The sequence below is a fragment of the Tachyglossus aculeatus genome, chromosome 7 (genome assembly GCF_015852505.1).
Source record: "Tachyglossus aculeatus isolate mTacAcu1 chromosome 7, mTacAcu1.pri, whole genome shotgun sequence".
Lineage (NCBI taxonomy): Eukaryota > Metazoa > Chordata > Mammalia > Monotremata > Tachyglossidae > Tachyglossus > Tachyglossus aculeatus.
Genome location: NC_052072.1, coordinates 61,903,529 through 61,928,414, shown reverse-complemented (window position 1 = coordinate 61,928,414; position 24,886 = coordinate 61,903,529). Strand labels below are relative to the sequence as shown.

The following is a 24,886-nucleotide window of genomic DNA, read 5'->3' as shown; positions in this document are numbered from 1 at the left end:
AGTTTTATTCCTGAAACTTGGACCGATGAAGTTATGGTGTTATAAAATTTGATGATCCCTTTCTCTTAGCTTGTTAAAATCCCAGCTCTCAATCCTGAGTGATCTTTACATTCAGGATTCTCCACCTTCTTCACCTTCACCTGACTTCTGACGAATGGGTTCTGGCAGGGGTATTAGAGATCAGACTCGAGAAAAATCAATAATAATACTAATAAAAATAATAATGGCATTTGTTAAGCATTTACTATGTGCAAAGCACTGTTCTAAGCTCTAGGGGATGCAAGGTGATCAGGTTGTCCCACATGGGGCTCACAGTCTTAATCCCCATTTTACAGATGAGGTAACTGAGGCTCAGAGAAGTCAAGTGGCTTGAGAAGCAATTGAAAAAGATGGCAAACTTTGGATTGGAGAAAGGCTCCAAGGCTTCAGGTAATATCTCTCATGATTTTCCTCTTCTTAATTGTTTTTTCCTAATGAAGGGCAACACTGCCAGAAATTAATATTTAATAAAAGTTCAGGTTGTTGAGATGCTCTGCTGTAAACAGGCCTGACCCATATTCCCTATTCACTAATTACCAATTCTACAATGCTGTTCTTTCTGCACAGATCTGTCCCCCTGGAGGGTAGCTGGAGTCCCATTCTTCCCTACCCATCTTCCCTATAACCTATGCTGACTGGATTGTCCCCAAAGTCTAAAGGAGATACTGCTGTTTCCATGATTGGTACGATCTTTGCTGCAGCCCCTTCCCATGGTGCCTCTGGACTCATGCCTCCATCAGATTACGTGAAAGTAGTCTTGCCAAAGATTGGGTGGCTGAGCCCACAGTCCAATTACCACCACCCCTTGAGGGACAGGATCCATGTCTAATTCTCAATAGTATACTCTTTCCCAGAGTTTAGAACAGTACTCTCCACACAAAAAGCACACTTCTTTGTGCAGAAACGCTCTGGGCATGTTACTCCCCTCCTCAAAAATCTCCAGTGGCTACCAATCGGTCTGCGGATCAGGCAGAAACTCCTCACCCTCGACTTCAAGGCTCTCCATCACCTTGCCCCCTCTTACCTCATCTCCCTTCTCTCCTTCTACAGCCCAGCCTGCACCCTCCGCTCCTCTGCTGCTAATCTCCTCACCGTGCCTCGTTCTCGCCTGTCCCGCCGTCGACCCCCGGCCCACGTCATTCCCCTGGCCTGGAATGCCCTCCCTCTGCCCATCCGCCAAGCTAGCTCTCTTCCTCCCTTCAAGGCACTACTGAGAGCTCACCTCCTCCAGGAGGCCTTCCCAGACTGAGCCCCCTCCTTCCTCTCCCCCTCATCCCCCTCTCCGTCCCCCCGTCTTACCTCCTTCCCTTCCCCAGAGCACCTGCATATATGTATATATGTTTGTACATATTTATTACTCTATTTATTCATTTATTTATTTTATTTGTACATATCTATTCTATTTATTTTATTTTGTTAATATGTTTGGTTTTGTTCTCTGTCTCCCCCTTCTAGACTGTGAGCCCATTGTTGGGTAGGGACTGTCTCTATATGTTGCCAACTTGTACTTCCCAAGCGCTTAGTACAGTGCTCTGCACACAGTAAGCACTCAATAAATACGATTGATTGATTCATTCATTCATTCACTCATTCAATCGTATTTACTGAGCACTTACTGTGTGCAGAGCACTTTACTAAGCTCTGGGAAAGTACAATTCGGCAACAGACAGAGACAGTTTTCACATTGTTATTGCTAACACTACCAGAGATTTTGGACAGAAAGCTACTGTCACTTATCCAATGGGCAAACCAACGCCCCCCTTTGCCCACACACACTTAAATGTAAATCCCAAATCAAGAAATTTCCCCCACAGAACTTTGGGCTAAACCAAAGTATAGGACACTGGATATATAATTTGGATGTCCCCAGGCCAAAGAAAGTGGAAGATTAAGTCATCATCTGCTTGATTCTTGAGATGTGATTTGTTCCATGGAGGCAGTCTAAATGGAGAGTTCTCAACAGAACTGTAGGTATAGCAAGTCTTTGGAGTTGGGCACACTTCATAAAGTTAGTCCTTTGAAAGAGTGTGCCACAGATCTCCTGCCCATGGGGGTGCTGGCATCTGATTTTGGAAGCAATAAACCCACAGCCAGAGAGCTGAATCTGTCTCACACACTGTAATCTGACATCACTAGGCCAGACATCAGTGGCAGAATAGAGTCAGAATCTGTCTCTCTGTTCATCTAAATCACACAGTCGATAGCGAGAGTCACTGACATGTGGCAAGCAGCCAGAAACCATAGAGCTTGGCTGATATTCCATGGCTGGCTCATTTTCCATCTAGAATTCTAAAAGGCTTTATGGGTCATTTTAAGAAAATAGTCCCCTCACATTCTGAACTTTGGTTCATTAACAAATAAGAAGGAAAAGTCTGTCAATAAAAACTTGTTTTATTAATAATAATAATAATAATAATAATGACAGCATTTATTAAGTGCTTACTGAGTGCAAAGCACTGTTCTAAGCACTGGGGAGGTTACAAGGTGATCAGGTTGTCCCACGGGGGGCTCACAGTCTTCATCCCCATTTTACAGATGAGGGAACTGAGGCCCAGAGAAGTGAAGTGACTTGCCCAAAGTCACACAGCTGGCAATTGGCAGAGCCGGGATTTGAACTCCTGACCTCGGACTCCAAAGCCCATGCTCTTTCCACTGAGCCACGCTGCTTCTCTAGTACATGTCAACTCACTAGAGTCCCAGTGGAATAACAGACTAAATAAAGAACCTTTAAGGATATTGCAAGCCTGTATCCAAATCAATGAAATAACTAGTGATTATCTCTACTCTAGACCTTATAGAAAGGGGATTAACTATGGGGATGTTGAAATAGTGTTATCTTTTAAATGGAAATTATAAAAAAGCATCAGTTTCTGCCTTCTGGGGAGACAAATAAAATGGATCCCCAGAGTCCAGATTATCTTGTCAATGACCTCTCACCCAAAGCCTGTCTCTAACCTGGAACATCCTCCCTCTTCATATCTGACAGACAATAGCTCTCCCCATCTTCAAAACCTTATTGAAGGCACATCTCTTCCAAGAAGCCTTCACTGACTAATCCCTCACTTCCACTTCTCCCACTCCCTTCTGCATCACCCTGGCACTTGGATTTGTTTCCTTTACTCACCCCTCCCGCAGCCCCACTGCACTCACATACATATCCCTAATTTATTTTTATTTACTAATGTCTATCTCCCCCTCTAGACTGTAAGCTCCTGGTGGTCAGTGATCATGTCTACCAATTCTGTTATATTGTTAATATAATAATATGAAGCAGCGTGGCTCAGTAGAAAGACCACGGGCTTTGGAGTCAGAGGTCATGGGTTTGAATTCCGGCTCCGCCACATGTCTGCTGCGTGACCTTGGGCAAGTCACTTCACTTCTCTGAGCCTCAGTTCCCTCATCTGTAAAATGGGGATTAAGACTGTGAGCCCCACGTGGGACAACGTGATCACCTTGTATCCCCCCCAGTGCTTAGAACAGTGCTTTGTACATAGTAAGCGCTTAACAAATGCCATCATTATTATTATTATTAATATTGTACCCTCACAAGCACTTAGCACAGTGCTTGTGCATAAACTAAATGGTCAATAAATACAATTGACTGATTGGTTGATCTCCTGTCCCCTCTTCACATCTGACAGACCACTACTCTCCCCATATTCAAACCCTACTAAAATCACATTTCCTACAGGAAGCTTGCCCTGATTAATCTTTTATCTATCCACCTTATATCCCTCACTACTGCATCAGCTGTACTCTTAAGCCTTTATCCCCTAAGTACTTTGATATTCACTCATCCCCACCACCATAGCACTTATATGTTTTTGGTTGCTTCTTCCTACCTGTAATTTCCTTTAATGTCTATCTCCTGAGAGCAGAAATTCCATACTTGCTCTGTTGTACTTTCCCAAGTGCTTAATAAAGTGTTCTGCACATAGTAAATGCTCAGTAAATGCTAATGATTGATAGAATGGTTTTGAACTACTCATTTAGAGTGAGCAGAGGGCTTTGGATAGGTCATTTGTCCATTGAATGGTCAGTCAAATGGTGCCAACCATAATCATCATCTCCAGTCAATCTGGAGGCAAATCCTGGCATACCTCACTAGCCAAAGAGAGTATGGCAAACCAACTTGCAAATTACAGGACTTATCTTCCCTCCCAAACCCTGTCCTCTCTCTGACTTTCCCATCACTCTGGACAGCACTACCATCCTTCCCATCTCACAAGCCTGTAAAATTGATGTCATTCGTGACTCCGATCTCTCATTTACCCCACACATCCAGTCTGTCACCAAAACCTGCCGGTCTCACCTTCACAACACCACCAAGATCAGCCTTTTCCTCTCCATCCAAACCGCTACCTTGTTGTTACAATCTCTCCTTTCTGATCTCCCATCCTTCTGCCTCTCCTCGCTTCAGTCTACACTTCAGTCTACTACCCAGATAATCTTTCTATAGAAACACCCTTGGCATGTCACTTCTCCTCCTCAAAAATCTCCAGTGGTTGCCTATCAACCTTCGAATCAAGCAAAAACTCCTCACTATTGGCTTCACAGCTCTCCATCACTTTGCCCCTTCCTACCTCACCTCCCTTCTCTCCTTCTGCAGTCCAGCCCACACACTCCGCTCCTCTGCTCCTAACCTCCTCACTGTGCATCGTTCTTGCATCCAACTTGATGATTTCATATCTACCCCAGAGCTTGGCACATGGTAAGCACTTAATAAATACCATAGTTAGAATTGTTATCATTATAGAAAGTAAAAACTGTTTGGAGAACTTGTACTCATATTTTTGTCTCAATCTTCAATGTATTCTTCAGCTGATTTAGACCACAAGATTCAGCTTGGGATGGGGAATATCTCATTCCTGTGGGCTGCAAATTGAATTTCATCCCAAGGGGCCAATTCAGTCAGTCAATCATATTTACTGAGTGCTTACTGTGTGCAGAGGACTGTACTAAGCGCTTGGAAGAGTACAATATGACAACAAACAAGAACGAAGCAATTGTAACATGTTCCTAGTCAATGAGGATTCCATAGAAAAATATTTCATTCCCCAAACCAGTTTGGCTCTCTTTCTAAGAGTGAAGCCAACAAGCCCACCAATGGGGCAAAACATTCTACAGTCCTTGAGCCAATTGGGCAGCAGAACAAGACAGCTCTCAGCCTCCACTGGTAACTACTCTGCTTGGCAGAAGGCTCCTATATTAATTACACTGTGGGCTATGTCCCCAGTGACATGGGTACCCATTTGCCAGCCCCTGAACTTGGTTTGACTGAAGCAAGGCCAACAAACTTGACTAACTGGGAAACAGAGTATATCCAAATGCAATGACCTGGCTCCTTGACTGCCAACATCTCATATCCAACATTAAGGTCAGGCCTGGGAAAATAATGATAGTATTGATAATTTCTATGATTATACAACAATAATAAACCATGATAATAATAATAATATATGTTAAACACTTAGTGTGGGCCAAGAACTGTATTAAATGCTGGGGTAAATGGAGAAGCAACATGGTGTATTGGATAGAGCACAGGCCTGGGATTTAGAAGGTCTTGGGTTCTAATCCCAACTCCACCACTTCTCCGCTGTGTGACCTTGGGCAAGTCACTTAACTCCTCTGTGCCTCAGTTACCTCATCTGTAAAAAATGGGGATTAAGAGTGTGAGCCTAATGTGGAACAGGGACTGTGTCCAACCTAATTAACTTGTATCTATTCCAGTGCTTAGAACAGTGCTTGGAACATAGAAAGTGCTAAACAAGTACCATTATTATTAGTACAATTATTATTATTATTATTATTATTATTACTATTCTAGATAGGTTGGACACAGTCCCCATCCCTTATGAGTGGCTCAGTGGAAGGAGCCCGGGCTTTGGAATCAGAGGTCATGAGTTCAAACCCCGGCTCTGCCAATTGTCAGTTGTGTGACTTTGGGCAAGTTACTTAACTTCTCTGGGCCTGTTACCTCATTTGTAAAATGGGGATGAAGACTGTGAGCCCCACATGGGACAGTCTGATCACCTTGTATGCCCCCAGCGCTTAGAACAGTGCTTCTCACATAGTAAGCGCTTAACAAATGTCATCATTATTATATGGGGCTCACAGTCTAAGTAGGAGAGGGCAGGAGTTTGTTCCCATTCAATAGATGAGGAAATTGGGGCACAGGGAAGTTAAATGACTTCCCCAAAATCATAATGCAGACAGGTAGAAGAGGCAGGACTAGAACCCATGTTCTCCAACTCCCAGGTCTGAGCTCTTTCCATTAGGCCATGCTGCTTCAATCTTTTATTTCACTGAAGATGTGTACCTAGTAGAGACAAGGAGCATGTGAAGATGAATAAATGATAGAAGGCAGCATGGACTTGCACAAATTCCCTTCCGTGTCTCCTTTTTCATAAGAAAATTACAAGAAAAGGCCAAAGGAATTAAAGAACAGAGGTACAGTATTGGGTTACACAGTACTTGACTACATATTTATAAAGAACTCTAATGTAAATGTCACATTCATTTTTTTGCCCATTCCTAGAAACTGTAATACTGGAAACTATGATTCAAGTCACACAGGTTTCATAAATCCAAGAACTTCTGCTGATCAATGGATACTCCGGCATGAGTTGCAGTCAGGAACGTAATTTCAAAATTAAATGTTTAAAATCCACCCTTCTCTCAATTGTAAGAGAAGCAGTACAGCCTAAGAGAAGCAGTACAGCCTCATGGAAAGAGCATAGGACTGGAAGTCAGGAGACCTGGGTTCTAATTCTTGTTCTGCCATTTGACAACTGTGTGACCTCGGGCGAGTTGAACTGTGTCTAACCTCATTATTTTGTCTCTATCCCAGTGCATGGCACATAATAAATGCTGAAAAATACTATTATTATTATCATCATTATAATTACAAGGATTGGATTAGCCAGTTCCATCTCAGGACATTCACCACTTCCCTGTTCAGCACTGACTCCAAAAAGTCAATGCTGTTGTCTAAATGTGGGAGCTGATTGGGGCACTTCCTGGAACCTAAGACCCAAATATACCTGCTTCAGGCAACTATGTACCTGGCCTTTCAGGTTCTCCCCTCCTTCTTCCCCCTGAAAACTGTGCTGACTTCCTTTCCTCCTTCTCTCTCCACTCCACTTCCTTTCCTACTTCACTCTGTGGCCTGGAAATTTTTCTTAAAAAAAAAAATCAGTCATGTCTCCCCCTCCCTCAAGAATCTCCAATGGTTTCATAGACCTTCTCATTAAAAAGAAACTCATCACCATCATCTATAAGACACTTCCCGTCATACCCAACCTCACTCCAGTCCCACTGCTTGCAAACTTCACTCTAATGCCAACCTACACATTCTGCCTCAATCTCTTCTCTCTCATTGATGAGCCATTGTTTATGACCTCCTTCTAGCTTGGAACACTCTCCCTCTTTATACTCCTCAGACCACCATGCTTCCCATACCTAAAGGCCTACTAAAATCATGTTTCCTCCAAGAAGCCTCCCCTAACTAACCTCTCATTGCCCCACTTTATTCATCCTCCTTTCTGCTTCGCCTATATACTTGGGCCTGAACAGCTTAAACATTTTGATACCCACCCCACTCAAACCCCACAGCACTTATGTACATTATCTTTATAATCTGCTGCTTCTCCTACCTGCAATTTATTTTAACACGTATGTTTCCCCACTAGATTGTAAGATTCCTGAGGGCAAGGATCATATAATAATAATAATAATAATAATGGCATTTATTAAGCGCTTACTATGTGCAAAGCACTGTTCTAAGTGCTGGGGAGGTTACAAGGCAATCATGTTGTCCCACAGGGGGCTCACAGTCTTCATCCCCATTTTACAGATGAAGTAACTGAGGCCCAGAGAAGTTAAGTGACTTGCCCAAAGTCACACAGCTGACAATTGGTGGAGCCAGGATTTGAACCCATGACCTCTGACTCCAAAGCCCGTGCTCTTTTCACTGAGCCACGCTGCTTCTCTGTTAACTCTACTGCACTCTCCAAAGCACTTAGTACAGTGCTCTGCAAACAGTAAGCACTCAATAAACAACACTGGTAGAGTAATTGATATGAAAAGTCAACAAAACTATCCTGAGTTTGCCAGCTCCCAGAAGGGTTCTTGCATTTGCTCCCAGGAGGCTCTGTTCTGTGCTGCTTTAAATGGCAGAACAATCTCTCTGTTCCTGTGGATCCCCGTGTCTCCAAGCACTGAATGCAATGCTAGTGGCAAAGACCATGAGCTTTAGACAATGACAATCATGCCAAGGCTGGAGAACAGATCCACCATTTTAAATTAAGCAAAAACCAGGAGTGGGATAAGATTTAATAAAGGTTCTCCTGGAGGAATAGCTAACCTCAGACCTTTGCAGATTCCTCTTTCATAAATTTCCCTCGGTGCAATCATTCACATTGCTCTGAACCGAAAACCTTTAGAAAAAAAATCCACAGATTTATTGGCCTGGAATGCCATTTCAGTTTCTAAATTAACCATTCGGTGACATTGCTAACCCTGGTTTAGAAATCACTGGAGTGGAAAACACAAAGTCAGTCCAGCATTTTACGGCTCCCCTTTGGATTCTCGTTTTCACATTGGCTATGCTAGGATTTCTCAGCTATGGTTAGGGAAAAGGGATTGGGGAGAAAATGGAAGCGAGGCAGATGTTACCTAGCATGCTGAGGTAACGTGGAATGGCCCATCCAAGGGTAGTAAATGCAGTCATGGCTAGTGGGGCCGCCACACCTGCAGGCAATCACAGAACAAAGAATGTCACTCGCCAGCCTCTGAGCCAAGCGCGCACACATGCCCCCTTGCTCACGCAGAGATGGTGAAGAAGGGCTAACGTGGCAAGCAAGCATGCCAAGTACCTATCCATCAGGCCGATGCAATCTTCAATTCTTGAGCCAATGCACCTGCAGCAAGCCCAGCATTCAAAACAGAAAGGAGAAATTGGTCAGACATAGGCTGAAGGAAAAGAAATATGAACACTCCATGGGTCGCACTCTTAATGATCATTCTCAGTGGAGCCGAGGAACCCTGAAGTGAAAGCCTGCGGCCAGGGACTCCTATTTGATGTGCACACAGCAAGCAGCAGTGAACTTCTGTGGAGGAAACCTGCATCGAGAAAGCCTGAATATCTTGAGTCGATAGGCGCTGCCTGGGCCGTTTCAGTGTTTGGTCAATTGAAAGGAAAATACCACTCAAAGACAAATATGTATATGTATTTGTCTACTTGGGCTCTTTCACGACAGCTTGTCCTCTGAAGATTGAACTGGGGGTTTGTTTTGGGACACGGAGTATTGATGGGCTTTTTTGCTGTTCTCAGATCAAATCTCCCCAGTCCCATAGTCCTTCTCTGGCTTGGCAGGGGCCTTGAAAGCACTCTGGTGCTTAAATATGCCTCTACTTACAAAGCAAATTAACTGGTCTCATTTGCACACCACCATCACAGCAGCCTGGCAAATGACCAACAATTGATTTTTGTGTGTGTATCAACTGCCATCAGATTGAACTCAGACAGTAACAGATAAACACACTCTTTGGGTAAACACATGAATAATTAGAGTCCAAGTAGCTAAAAATCCTCTGAAGTTTACATTGACATGCAGTTTGTTCTGCATCCAGAATTGACAGTCACTGAAAAGCTTTTAAAATGTGCCATTTGAGGCATTTTTTTTTCTGTCCTTCAGAAGCTGCATTTGCAAGATTTTCCTTTTTTCCAAGTGTATCTTCCTCCTGGAGTCCCTCTCAGCCTTTGGGCTTATGGCTCTCAGCAGTTTTCAAATCACCAGTTTGAATTAGAGTGTTTACGTTGGTTCAGAACAATGAACTAATTTTTCTAATTGGGAAAATCAGGTCAGTGTCACATTCAACATCTAATAACTGCCCTATATGAATATGTGACTCAGTGTGCCCAGCTTCTCAATGAAATAGCAATTCTCTTTTTTTCACTGAGAGATCTGCAAATATTTCTCATTAAGAACCAGTCTTAAAGCTCAGCATAAAATATTTTATCTTCAATATTTTTAGTAAACACGACTTGAAACTCTCTCTCATTTCTTGGGAGTCAGAGGTTGTGGTTTCTAATCCCACCTCTGCAACTTGTCAGCTGTGTGACTTTGGGCAAGTCACTTAACTTCTCTGTGCCTCAATTACCTTATTTGTAAAATGAGGATGAAGCATGTGAGCCTAACGTGAGAAACCCTGATTACCCTGTATCTACCCAAGTATGTAAAACAGTGCTTGGCACATAGTAAGTGCTTAACAAATGCCATTATTATTATTATTATTATTATTATTATTATTATTTTTCTCTTACTGTCTTTTTCTGTCAGTCTGTTCTTAGCTCTTTCACCCTCTCTCCTTTACACACCTTCCAACTCCTGAATTCTGCTTACCTAGATTGTCTGCAGACCTAGTTATTGGTAGCTCTTCAATGGTCTGGTAAAAGTTCCCTATAATCCCTAAAGAAACATAGTTTGGTGCTGGATTTGCGATCTTGATAACCAATCCTTAAGGGAAAGCTTAAGGATGCATAGGGAATGACGGACTTTCGGGAATCCAAAAAGAATTCTTGAGGATGGGGGAAATGGGCAGAAGAGAATGAGCAGAAGCTCCTCAATTCCTTTCTGACACTCTCTCAACTCCAAATAACTCTTGGCTGACTCAATGCCATGAGCCCCTAGGAGATGCTCAGAACTGTACAATCTGGCTCTTGTGATATTTTCCTGGTATCCTGAGGTAAGTCTTATGCCAAAGTTGACCTGTGCCTTTGGTCAAGTGTAAAGTGGGACAGGTATTGGAGTGCAAGTAGAGTCTCTCCATGTTCAGATCACTCATGAGTTCAAGGGTCCTCAATCCTCAAATCCTCCCCAAACAAGGAATTGACATATGCAACTGACCTAATGGGATCTTGAGACTTCCAGAACAAGTCAAGAGAACTACTCCCTTGACTTTGGCGGACCACAGGAAGAATAAGCCCCTGAAGACACTCATTCAAGGTGCAAACCTCAGGAAAAGAGCACCGAGAGAAAATATACTGTGTAGAAGAATGTTACATTTATGCAACTAGTTTAATGCAGAAGAGCAAATTGGGCTTTTCATTTGATAATGGTATCTTGAAACCCCATAGACTGGCTGATCTGGCCTAGTGGAAAGAGCACAGGACTGGGAATCAGAGGACCTGGGTTCTAATCCCAGCTCCATCACTTGTTTGCTATGTTAGCTTGGGCAAGTCACTTAAATCCTCTTTGCCCAAATTCCCTCATCTGCAAAATAGGATTCAATGCCTATTCTCCCTCTTAGACTGTGAGCTCCATGTGGGACCTTATTATCTTCTATCAATCCCAGCGCTTAGTATAGTACTTGGTACATATTTACACTTCCTGGGGGTTGGGGGAGGTGGCACAGAGTGACTCTCCTGGCTTCCTTCTCCCGCTCCTAAGTGTGGGGACCAGTGGAATTTGTCATCACAGAGCCTACCAGCTTATTGAGATGCTGGTCCTAATCCTTGACAGACATCATCAGGGTTGCTTATGACAGCCAATGGGACTCAACCAACTTTCGAGAATGAGGGAATGATGTAGACATCATGTGGATTTTTTTTGGAGACCCCTTAAATGGAAATTTACGTTCAGAATGGGTCTCCTGAAATTGGGTAAAAAAATCAAATTTAGTAGCTGGTTGCCAACCTGTACTTCCCAAGCACTTAGTACAGTGCTCTGCACACAGTAAGCGCTCAATAAATACAATTGAATGAATGAGTGAATGAATGAATGGTTGGCCATATTACCCAATGAGTCACATAGAAGACCTCTTCCAGTCTCAAGATCAGACTAGGCCAACCCAGGCCTCTGCCACACAAAGTTGTGAACAAAAACCGTCATTAGCTTCATTACCACCACGGCTTCTGTCATTTATCTCTAATAGGCGGCTCTTGCCAAAGTGGCTAGTCAATTCCCTCAGAAAGAGATCTCTGTCTTGTTATATTCAGGGATTTTGGTTCCAAGTCTTCCCAGGAACACAGCTGAAACTAGTAATCCACCCTTCTGGATGAGGCGAAACTCTGCAATCACTAAAGGAGAGGGAGGTCAAGGCTAGCACATACTTGGAAACAACATTAGACCGAATCAAACTGAAGCAGAAGTACTTGGTCAGGAAATCATTGAAATCATCTCTGCCTGTGGCACTACACTGTTGAAAGAATGTCGTTTTCTGTTCACTTGCAGTTCCCAGGTGGCCTTGTGAAATTTGGTCTCAATTATACCTTCTCCTCTCTTCTCGCCAGAAGCCCGACTGAGGGAAATTGATCTTTTTGGTGGAATTTCCTACTTCTGTGTTCCCCTAATCTGTACTTTCTTTTATTGCATAACTGGTGATTTGAAAGGGCTGAGAGGAAGACACATGGGCCACAGATCCAGTCTGTCTCAGCGATCTCACTTTCATTTCCCTAATGGCACCACTGTAATTAGATTTGCAAAAACAGCAAAAGGTCTCATTTTGAATGGCAACAGCTGTTGACATCAACATTATATTGAATAATTTACCGGTTTAATTTTAGCTGCAAAACAATAAAACCCTCTTGTGGATGATTATTTTAGCAGGCAAAGTTTTCTTCCTCTGCCACTGACTCTCCCTCCCGTTCCTCTCTCCGCTGTTCCAGTTATGTCTGCAGGAAAGCACTTTTTCACTCAAATCATCCACACACATTTGGTGCCTTTGGTGCAAAGCTGCTGTATCTTTGTTTTGGTCTTCATTTCCTGAGTTTTAGGTGAATAAATCAGCAGAAATTAGTATGACTGTCACTCAAAAAAGTAATTTCCATTGGGTCTTGCATTGCTGAAACTGGCTGAAACATCTGGAAATTGGAGTGCTCTTCTTCAGAAAGAAATGGTATTAGTTGTTTACCTGTATCCATTGTCAGCTGGTCTCCAACTGGCACAGTAGTTCTGTGCATATTGCAACTTCCTCCCAGGCCCAAATTGGCCCAAATAAGCTCCAACAGGAAGAGGAGAAGAAAAAGGGGTTCCAGATCTGTTAGCATAGCTAAGGGAAAGTGCTCTTGTGAGAATTTGGAAGGAAAACAGAAAACACACAGCTCAAAACAATGGTTCTGGTCTTCCAGAAAGAGCCTGCTTGGCTCTCAGAAGGTGAGGGCCATCATTCCTCAGGAATCCAATATTTCTTCACAATGAAGTATGTCTTCATGCCTTTCCTGAAATGAAGGGAAGCCCTCTAATTCTCTCTCAAGTACCTAAGGGGCCCAAGGAGCTGAGGGTGGGAGGTGAACCAAATTGTAGAAATTATTTCACCCAATGAATGACTGCGGCAGAGCTCAATTCATCTCTGTTCTGGAAGGTGGGATTGTAGCAGTATTCCAGAGTGGAGACAAACCTAAGGTCAGCTGAATTGTCAGGGTGCTTCCTCAGGATTGGCAACCCCTTGAGCTGTGGTCATCTTTTACAGCTTTGAAGAGTGTGAAGACCTAAGAATGTTTCATTACTACGTTGGTGGATCTCCACGGCTCACCATGCTAGTCATTTGTGTTCAGCTGGCAGCAAAAGGAGGCTTCAGAGCTCTGTTATTGCAAATGAGAGTCTCACTCTCCAAGCAATCACACAGTCAGGGGCAGCCAGGGAAACGGAAATCAAAATCAACATTTTTCATAAGCTGAAAACTCGGGACCCCGATCCCCTCCACTCGTCCTATCCCAAGTCCTAGTGGAATTTAGAAAGATCACTTTCCATCATCACCCCAGCAGGAGAGCTGCAACCTGTGTGAAAGCACATGAGAAGCCCGGAAGAAAGGGAAGTCCTTGGACTCTTTCTACTTGGTCTCGCACTGTGGCCCAAATGCCTCCATCAATCAGTCTTGGTGTCTAATCAGAACAAAACAGCATTGATGTGAATGACCGTAGAGGCTCAAGGCATTCTGGGAATCGCCAGAAGGCACTGCCTCAGCCCAAAAGCACAGGAAAGCTTACCCCTGGGTGCAGTTTGGATGGCATGGGTGGCACTCCCGATCCTGGTCTGCATACTTGAAAATGAAGCTGTTTGCCCCCTGAAGACCATCTGGGCATTTTTCCACACAATTTGGCCCATCCTTGAAGTGAGAGCACTTGGTACAGTTGTCTGGCCCCTGCAGGAGAGAAAGGAAAGAAAAAGAAAGACAAAGAAGCACATGTTAAGTCAACTCTGAAATGTCACTGAAATCAATTGTGCAGTGCTCTGGGTGCTGAATCCTCACAGAAACTGGAACATATACTCGGTTTAATGAATAGGGATTTAGTTGTGTGGTTCCAATTAACTTTTCTGAATCAGAAAACCAAATCCTGGTTCACTGTGCTAGAAACATGGCCCTGTGGAGTATTTATATTTTTGTTTTTATTCATATGGATTTGGCTTGCTCCTTGAAGAATTCCTTGTGAGACCATTTTAAACTGAAACTCAGCAAAGAGCACTGGTGAATTTTTAAGGAGATGACATCACTATCTTTGTGTGCCCTGCTTTTAGTGACATCAGTGGCAGTGAACAACAGTATATCAACTGTCAACTAAGGTAGACTTGCTTTACAAACTATATTACGGCACTTGAAATTTGCACTGGAGTTCTGAAATTCCATATGGTGGATACAGTAAAAATCACAATTATAACTGTGGTATTTGTTCAGCATTTATTACAAACCAAGCACTGAACTGTGGGCTGGGGAAGAGTATGATCCAGTGGTTCACTCTCCCTGTCCCATCTGGGACTCACAGCCTAAGTGGGAGGGGGAACACATATTTAGTCCCCAATTTACAGATGAGAAAACTAAGGTACAGAAAAGTTAACTGAATTGCCCAAGGTCACACTGCATGCAAGTGACAGAGCTGGGATAGCCATGACACACATAAGAAGCAGTATGGCCTAGTGGGCAAAGTACAAGCTAGGAAGTCAGATTGTCCCAGTTTCTAATCTCGGCTCCACCACTTGTCTGCTGTGTGAGCTTGGACAAGTCATTTAACTTCTCTGTGCCTCAGTTAACCAGTCTGTAAAATGGGGATTGAGACTATGAGCCCTATGTGGGCTAAGGACTCTGTCCTACCTGATTTGCTTATATCCACCCCACTGCTTTGTACAGTGCCTTTATTAATGTGAAGCCAATAAGAATCTCACAAACACCTATAATCACAAAGGAAAACTGAGTACTACTATGAAAAAAAACTGTGTGTGTCCTGACTTACACAAACTCACAAAAATAAAGCTCTTAATGGAATTACTACATGTTCAAATGTTGTATCTCCCACTGAACAGTTATTATGGCAACTAGTGTGCCTGTATATAACATATCATTATTTTATTTTAGGAATTAATAGTATTAAAACAGACAATTATTTTGACAATGATTATGGTGTACTTTAGGAGTTCCAGAAATTTCGGCAAATAAAACAGTGTTGGATCACTATAGGGAAAATATAAACCCTAGTGCCCCCAAAATTGAGGGCAGCACAGCCTAGTGGAAAGATCCTGGGCAGCTGAGTCAAAGGACCTGGGTTATATACTGGTAATACCACTTTTCTGCTCTGTGACCTTGGACAAGTCCCTAACTTCTCCGTGCCTCAGTTACCTCATCTACGAAATGGTGATTAAGAATGTAAGCACCGTGTGCAACATGGATTATGTCCAACCTGATTAGCTTTTATCTACCCCAGCACTTAATACAGTGCCTGAAACATAGTAAGTGCTCAACAACTCCCATTACATAACAAAACAACAACAAAAACAAATATAAATACAAATATCCAAGCAACAGAATCTATCTCCTACCAAATATGAAGAAAATGAATACAAAAGGGATTCTGAGATTTGTAGATGCTATTGGTCACCTATGATTTTTAGAGGTAAAGAAATCATGAAACATCTTGTTTTCTGATCTCTGAGGATTTTACCTTTGAGTAGTGACTGTTTGACTATTTTCTAAAGCTTCATAATAATAGCAGAATGCTGGTAGCAAACTTTCCCTGAACATATGCTGGACAGAGATGATCCTGAATTATTTACCTGGACACCTGAGAGAGTTATTTCCATTTAGCAGTGGTTGAAGTTAAAGCCAGTACCGGGCTTCAGCTGATAGGGCTTAAAGGTAAAGTGGAATCACCTTAGCTAAATTTTTAAGACAGGATTTTTCTATTCATATGCCTCACTGAACTTCCATCACCCAATCCCCTTGAGGACTTTCAAATTGTGACAATGAGCCATTTTGATGGCAGGGGCTAAAAGCATGAACACATCTGTTTTGCTGGGTCCGTCTGATCAGACCAATGCCATTGCAATACTGTCTACAATCATTCAGAGACCTGGGTGTGCCCTATCAGATCCATTCTCTGTCACCAGTGGAATAAAGCGGGAATGCATATCGACTTCAGGAGGTTCAATTTATTCTAGGCAGCAATGCTGGAACATGCAAGAAGAGACCTGGGGGCTTCTCTGGGAAACCATCTACCTAAACAGGCTGTGAGCATCATCCAAATTCCATTCATTCATTCATTCAGTTGTATTTATTGAGCGCTTATTGTATGCAGAGCACTGTATTAAGCGCTTGGGAGAGTACGATACAATAAACAGTAACATTCCGGGCCTGGATTCTGGCTCCAGAGCTGCAACTTCTAACAGTTCAACCTACCTATTACAATTTTACCTATTTTGACAATTCTGACAATTCTACCTCTCCAAGCTGTGTAAAAACCTCCTGGGCCCTAAGGAGAGTCATCCAGCGGCACAGGGCTGAGGAGAAAGGTGATGGGGGAGAGTTGACCCAGGATGGGGGGAAAGACCTCTCATCACTCCTCCTTGAGCTGTCCCCAATCCCTATTCCGGTACTGGTCACGGCCTCAGCCCCACAGTCTCATGGGGTTCCGATGCAATCAATCAATAAATCATCCCCCAAACCAGGCTAAGACAAGTCTGCAGCTTACCCCAAACCACATTCTTCACAAGTACAGTACTGTACTCATAAAAGAGTTTCATCATCAGTGGTTCAATTAGGATAATCATGAATTAAAATGTCAACTTGAAGGAACCCCAAATTTCTGAAAAATTTCAAAAGAAAATCTGAGAGTTCTAACATTTCTGGAAAGAAATGAAGATGCATTTCTGATAAGTGTATCATAACTAATCAACCTCTAAAGCCCATAGGATCAGCTGATTTGCTTGAACAGACAAGTATGGCTCACTCTTGTCCTGGGAGGCTTGTGGCTCAGTGGAAAGAGCACGGGTTTGGGAGCCAGAGGTCATGGGTTCTAATCCCGGCTCTGCCACTTGTCAGCAGTGTGACTTTGGGCAAGTCACTTAACTTCTCTGTGCCTCAGTTATCTCATCTGTAAAATGGGGATTAAGACTGTGAGCTCCGCGTGGGATAACCTGATCACCTTGATCACCTGATTACCCTCCAGCGCTTAGAACAGTGCTTCGCACATAGTAAGCGCTTAACAAATGCCATTATTATTATTATTATTATTATTATAAAGGAAGGTGTGTCCAGCAGAAACCAGAATTGCAGGGAGCCCCACAAGAAGTGGTGTGGAAGCAGTCAGAACAACAGAGACTAGAAACCAATCCTGCTGTTGCCTCTGTTACTGCTGACACTGCTATCACTACTGCAGCTTTTGCTGCTGTCACCTGTTCCCCAGAGTTTGGCCATCCACTGGGCTCCCAGCAAGAAGTCTAGCAGTAGAAGGGGATGGTAAAGAATAAATGACATGGGACTGATAGTGGCTGCCAGAACAAGGAATGTTTATATTATTTCTGTGATTGTGTGGAGTGGGTATATTACTGGAAATTTGTAGTGTGGAATGTGATGGCAGGTCTGCCTGTCTTCCCACTGGAGTGTAAGCTCCTTAAGGGCATGGTTATCTACATACTCTATTGTTTTCTTCCAAGTAATTAGTAAAGTGCTTTACAAATACAACTGATCAATTTAGAGGTAGGTTATACTGTCCCTGCTTAATTTATGCCAAACCTGGACACATTTACAAGGAATGAAAAATAAAACAGTGAAGGCAAGTTCTTCCCATGCCCCTATATTGCAGAAACCTGACTTTGCAGGGAGCTTGGTGGCCAGGCCAGAGGAGGATTGAGACAGCTCTCCAATTGTTGATTAAATTTCACTTAGAACAAGTGGAACAGCCAGTTTGAAATGGGAAGAGAAAGTCACAAAGGATTAGAACTTCAGGGTGTAATTTGGAAAGCCATCTGGAAATGGTGATGCTTAACGAAGTTGACTCAAAACAACCAAATCCTTTTTATATACAAATGAGAAAATGTGGAACACAAACGGCCTTTCTTTTAAAATCATTTTTCTGAGACTTGAATGAACTCCAAGGGGACGTTTGGCAGAGCCAATTCCAAGAAGGATCTGGTCTGAAAAATGAAACACATATCAAAATTTTCTGGAGCATGGAGTTCCAGTCACCCTGTCTTGGAATAACAATAATCACAATAATAATAATATTTGTAACACGCTTACTGTATATTTAACACTGTACTAATTAGGTCAGATAATTAGGTCAGAAACAGTTCCTGTCACAAACAGAGCTCACAGTCTAAGAACAGGTATTTAATCCCTATTTTACAGATGGGTGACCTGAGGCTCAAAGAATTTAAGTGACTTGCATAAGGTCACCCTTCAGACTAGTGACAGAGTCAGGATTAGAACCCAGTCCTTTGACTCCCAGGCCTGGGCTCTTTCCCCTTCGCCACCCTGCCACATCAAACAGAAACTCCTCCCCATTGGCTTAAAAGCACTCAATCACCTGGCCCCCACTTTTCTCACCTTACTACTCTCTTACTACAACCCAGCCAGCACACTTCGTTCCTCTAATTCTAATCTTCTCACTGTACCTCAATCACGTCTATCTTGCCGCCAACCTCTCACCCATATCCTGCCTCTGGCCTGAAGCGCCTTCCCTCCTCAAATCCAACAGACAAATACTATCCTCACCTTCAAAGCCTTAGTGAAGGCACATCTCCTCCAAGAGGACTTCCCTGACTAAGCCCTCTTACGTATGTATCTGTAATTAACTAATTTTATTAATGTTTGTCCCTCCCTCTAGACTGTAAGCTTGTTGTGGGCAGAGAATGTGTCTGTTCATTGTTTTATTGTTCTTGTATTGTTATATTGTACTCTCCCAAACAGTACAACACTCTGCACACTGTAAGTACTCAATAATTTGATTGAGTCACTGACTGACTGACTGACCCTCAGTGGAGGGTGAGAAGTCTTACTTGGAGTTCATTCATTAGCAATATGCTGTGATCTTCAGCTCCAGTGCAATTCCAGGGTCCCTGCATTGCTGTTGAAAGTGTTGCTCATATTACTGTGGCATGAGAGCTGTAGAGGTATCACTTATGTTGTGGGTATGGCACCTGATTGGTGCTGAGCTCAGGACCATTTCCTTGCTTGCTCTCTACCCTCTGGACTGTAAGCTCCTTGTGGGTAGAGAAATGTCTACCAACTACATTATATTGTACTTTCCCAAGGGCTTAGTACAGTGCTCTGCACACAGTAAGCTCTCAGTAAATACAACTGATTGCTTGACTGACTGATTGATTACCCTCTTACTTCAGCTTCTGGAAAGAACAGCATGTTCTTTAATTTTGGTGCCAGTGAGCAGCCCTGTAAGAGGAGCTGATAGCTAGAGACCTGAACTCATTTCTTCCCTCCTTATACAGCCTCTATCTTGAGCCCCCATATTATAGGCACCACCATAGTTCACCAAAGGGGGATTCCCTTCCTTTTCCCAAGGTTAAATACACATGAATACAGTGGCTTGGGTTGGTAAGAGCTGTATGGGTGGCCATTTTGCTGGATTTGTGAACTAAACTTGAACAACCCACAGGAAATTGTCAGTATGCTCTTTTCATAGTCAAATGTCATTTTCAGAATATAACTGTACATTGTCTACATGATATATACATGAGAAAGAAAAAGGGAAGGGTCTGTGGGGTTGGAGGTAGAGAAGCAGTGTTACCTAATAGGCAGAATCCAGGACTGGGAGTCAAAAGGACTTGGGTTCTAAATCTGCTATGCCTCTTGTCTGCTATATGTGACTCTGGACAAGTCATGTAACTTCTCTGTGCCTCAGTTCCCTCATCTGTAAAATGGGAAGTAAGACTGTGAGCCCCATGTGGGACATGGACAATGTCCAATCTGATTAGCTTGTATCTATCCCAGTGCTTAGTGCAGTGCCTGGAACAAATACCATATATTGAAAAAAAAGGAAGGCTAATGGCTTAAGAGGAAATCAAAAGTTTCTAGGTAAAAGAGAAAAATTATGTGAAGCAAAGGATACCCTTATGGCTTAGGGGCACGCCCCTCCTTCTGGCAAGGCTGAGATAGTCAAGCCCTGTACTTGCCAGGAAGTAAAGGGGACAGAGGACTCCCCACTATATAGTGAGAGCAGGGTGAACAGAGGATTCCCTGCTAGAGAACAGGGTAGGCAGAAGACTCCACACCATAGAGCAGGGTGGGCAGAGGGTTCCCTGTCACAGATGAGGGTGGGCAGAGGACTCCCTGCTGGAGAGCAGGTCAGGGGTGCAGAGGGCTCCAGCACAACGTTCAGAGTGTGGAAAGGTTTGGCCTTGAATGTCTGGACTCCTCCTTCCTCCTTTTAGAGTGGGAGCTCCCTGTAGTCCAGAGATGGATGTGATACACTGTCCATGGATCCTGTCCAGTGCTCTATTCAATGCTCCACATTCCCTAACACCTAGAAAATGCCAATATTGAGTCTGATATCAAGCGGCAGAGATATAGATGCTCCACAAACCCATCCATTCCCCCAGGAAACATCATAGGGCCTTTGACCCCACTTGGATAGCTTGTGCCAAAGTTACATTTTGGGGATTGAATGGGAGGCAGCAGTGTGTGGCCTAATGAAAAGGGTTTGGAACTGGAAGTCCGGTGACCTGGGTGTAATCCTAGGTTGGGCACAGTTCTGCTGTAAGACCATGGGCAAGTAACTTAACCTGTTCGTGTGCCTCAACTTTTTCATCTGTAAAATGGGGATAAATCACCTGCATTTCCTACCTCCAAGATAATGAGCCTATTTAGGAGAGAGACTGTGTCTTATCTGATTATCCAGCCCAAAACGACTCAAACGAGGGCAGCCTATCATCGCAACATTTATTTGCATTGAGAAGGCACCATCATGGCCACGCTTGTGACCTGTGTTGCTGTTGGCCTGCTTTTCCTTACATGTTTATTGTCATCCCTGTCTCTCATATTTTTGTTTGACTTTCCTTAAGTATCTGTTGATACCCCATCCCCTCCATATTCTGAGATTTGAGCCAGAGAGGGGCCCAGGGACTGCGTTTATATTTCATGTGTGTTCTTTCCCAGCATCTAATTTGGTGCTTTGCACATAGGAAGCACTTAATCGATCACTTGTATTTACGAAATGTTTATCATTTCCGAAGTACTGTACTAGAGAAGAGTGAGAGAGTACAATACAATAGAAAGGGAGGCAGGATCCCTGCCCATCCTATTAGCACTACTATTGTTACCACTATCTACTCTGGCACTTAGAAGAGTCCTTATCAGTGGTAACTACTGAATAAATGCCATGACTACTGTCCACACCCTGTCTTCTTAAAGGTCAGAACACAGTGGGAAACTATGAGGCTCTTCTGATCTCCCCTGAGAAAGCTGTCAGTCTCCGGGGAGAATCTACGTCATTCTCCTCAAATTATGGGGTCTCAATGTTGGAGGGGTCAGTGTGGGTCCTGCTGGGCCTTTCTCACAGCACCTGGGAAGACAGATGGGGACCTCACAATTGTAGGGAATGTAATTACCGTCGCTCTGCCGACTGTAGAAGGCTGAAATCAGCCTTGGTCTCTCATGCTTGGAAATATAATATAATAATAATCATCATAATCATTCTATAATGCTTGTGAAGTGCTTACTATTCATTCACTTGTATTCATTGAGCACTTACTGTGTGCAGAGCACTGTACTAAGCGCTTGAAAAGTACAATATAGCAATAAAGAGACAATCCCTGCCCACAATGAGCTTAGAATCTAGAAGGGGGAGAGCCTCCAAAACCCACCCCAGCCCCTCCCTGGACCTGCGCCCCCACCCTCCCCCCACCCAGTACTTCCGACTCCTCTCCTTTCTGTGTCACCTAAGTACTTGGATCTGTACCCTTTAAGAATGTAGAACTAGCCCTGCCGGCACTTAAGAATATAGCCAGAATTTATATTAATGTCTGTCTCCCTGACTACATGCTAAACTCATGGGCAGGGAATTCTGCTCTCCCAAAGGCTGAGAACAGTGCTCTGCTCACAGTAAGCACTCAAATAGCATTGACTTAGGGGGGAGGCAATATAAATGAATTACAGATATGTACATAAGAGCTGAGGGGCTGAGGGGTGCATTGCATAGCAAGTGCTTAAAGGATACATGTGCCAAGCACTGTATAAAGCATGGGGTTGATACAAGTTAATCAGGTTGGGCACAGTCCCTGTTCCCCATGGAATTCATAGTCTGTAGGGGGGAGTTGGATTTTACCCCCATTTTACAGGTGAAGTAACTGAAGCACAGAGAAGTTAAGTGACTTGCCAAGGTCACAGAGCAGATAGATGGTGGAGCTGGGATTCAAACTCAGCTCTTCTGACTCCCATTCCTGTGCTCTTTACATTGGGCCATGCTGCTTCCAAACTGAGCAATCTCAATTATTTTAGTCTAATAGGCTCCAGCCCTTTAACTGGGGGGATTCTCCAACTTCTCTTGAAATTTTCTTATCTTGCTTTAGATTTGGAGCCCAGGACTCAATACAGAATAGAACCAAGAGCATATCTGTACATTTGAGCATTTTGCAAATATTGCACATATAAAACCATACATACATTCACATACATCTAGCAAACTGCATCCCTAATTTCCTCAATCCAAGTGCAGTCTTCCTCCTTTGAACCTTTGTGAGGAAACTTCTCCCAACAGGGGAAAGAATTTGCAGTGGCTAGAGAATATTTGAATTCTCTCCGATGTAGTGAGGGGCTAATGTCATGTTACTGCATGGTATTAGAGCTCCTCTGGTTCTTTCATTCATTCATAGATTCATTCATTCATTCATTCATATTTATTGAGCTCTTACTGTGCGCAGAGCACTGTACTAAGTGTTTGGGAACTACAATTCGGCAACATATAGCGATGATCCCTACCCAACAACAGACTCACAGGGCCGCGGGCAACCTCTCATCCCTCCAGGACCTCACACCCTCAGCCCACGCTCCCCCCACTGAGGCTGCCAGTCCAAATGGAATCTATCCCAGCTCCCTTCAGAACTTTCTAGCAGGGTTGTCTTGTGCAAGGACCAAAGTATCTGCAAATCTGAGGGTCAGACTGTTCCTCTGTGTATTACCTATTCATTCATTCATTCAATCATATTTACAGAGTGCTTAAACTGTGTGCAGAGCACTGTAGTAAGTGCTTGGAAAGTGCATTTCAGCCAGAAATAGAGACAGTCCCTACCAAACAACGGGCTAACCATGCAAAGTCCCTCCTAGAAGTGATGCCTGGGACACAGATGAACACACACACACACACACACACACACACACACACACACACACACACACACACACCCCTTAAAAATGGAATCATGGTATTTAAAGTGGAAATTAATTTCTCTTTGTTCTTTGCAAAGCTTAATGATTTAGGATGAGGCAAATAATAATTGTGGTATTTGTTAAACACTTATTATGAGCCAATTATTGTACTAAGCACTGGGGCAGATACAAGATCATCAGGTCCCATATGGGGCGCAGTCTAAATAGGGAGGAGTATAGGCTTTGAATCCCCATTTTCTGAATGAAGAAACTGAGGCAAAGAGAAGTTAAGTGACTTGCCCGAGGTCACACAGCAGGTAAGTAGAGCAGCTAGGATTAGAATCCAGGTCCTCTGGCTCCCAGGCCTGTGCTCTATCCACTAGGCCATGCTACATCTCATGCATGAAACCACCTATGAGCATTTTGCTCTAAATTCTATGCAAGAATGCTACACAGGGCAAAGTTCAGATGAAGTGAATGGAAATAAGAGAAATTGAAGAAGCACATGGCTACAGAGGGGATCGCATGGAGGACAAGGGTGTAGCTTCAGACCAGGAGGCCGATGGTTGGAGGCAAAGCAAATGGCTGAAAAAACAACTCTTCCTGCTTCCAAATGCAGAGCCCTACCCGGGCCTGGAGTGCATCATATGTCCTTCACGCTTACCTGCCCGTGGCAAGTCCGGAGTCCGTCCTCCATCTTCTCGCATTGGGGATCACATTCCACACAGATGGAGCCATTCACATACTCCCGAAATTCACTGAGAAAACATCCATTGGATGAGTGTGAGGGCATGAAAGCACTGTCAACTTAACAAATGCATTAACATCTGCTAAAATTCCTCCTGGCAAGGAAAATCCTATTCTTGTGGCTTTGTGAGAGCCTAACGCATCAAAAACATTTTCCTTGGCATTAAGGAAGGCACTCTCCATTGGAGAAGAGATAAATGGCAGCCATCTGGCTCTCTGTCCCTTCCACAGCACAAAGCAGAGAATTCCCAGAATGTTGTTCTACCAGTCAAAACACTAGCACTGCCATAAAGTCATTCTGATGAAGATTGTGACAGAATTCCCAGCATTTAATCTGATTTTCAAGGCCTCCGCCTATGGACTATTGGTACAGTTTTGAAAACCTCTGCGTTTCTACAAACACTTTTATGGAACTGTTTTCCTTTGTGAAGTTCAGGAAGAAACTATTCTGCCAAGTTCAATTTTGAAAATTGGTTTCTGTAGCTTAAAGTGGTGACACTTATTTCGATGA

The 24,886-nt window shown here is 43.4% G+C and overlaps 1 protein-coding gene across 2 annotated transcripts in view; it reads right to left on the bottom strand.

Annotated features, from left to right (window-relative positions):
- Positions 1-24,886, bottom strand: part of ERBB4 (erb-b2 receptor tyrosine kinase 4) — a 1,221,345-nt gene that overhangs the window by 248,670 nt on the left and 947,789 nt on the right. For both annotated transcript variants that reach the window (XM_038749108.1, XM_038749109.1), the window contains exons 14-16: positions 24,293-24,386; positions 14,030-14,184; positions 8,716-8,790 (exon numbers count right to left, since the gene is read on the bottom strand). In XM_038749108.1, the coding sequence (XP_038605036.1) occupies positions 8,716-8,790; positions 14,030-14,184; positions 24,293-24,386 (324 nt within the window). The remainder of the gene's footprint in view (positions 1-8,715; positions 8,791-14,029; positions 14,185-24,292; positions 24,387-24,886) is intronic.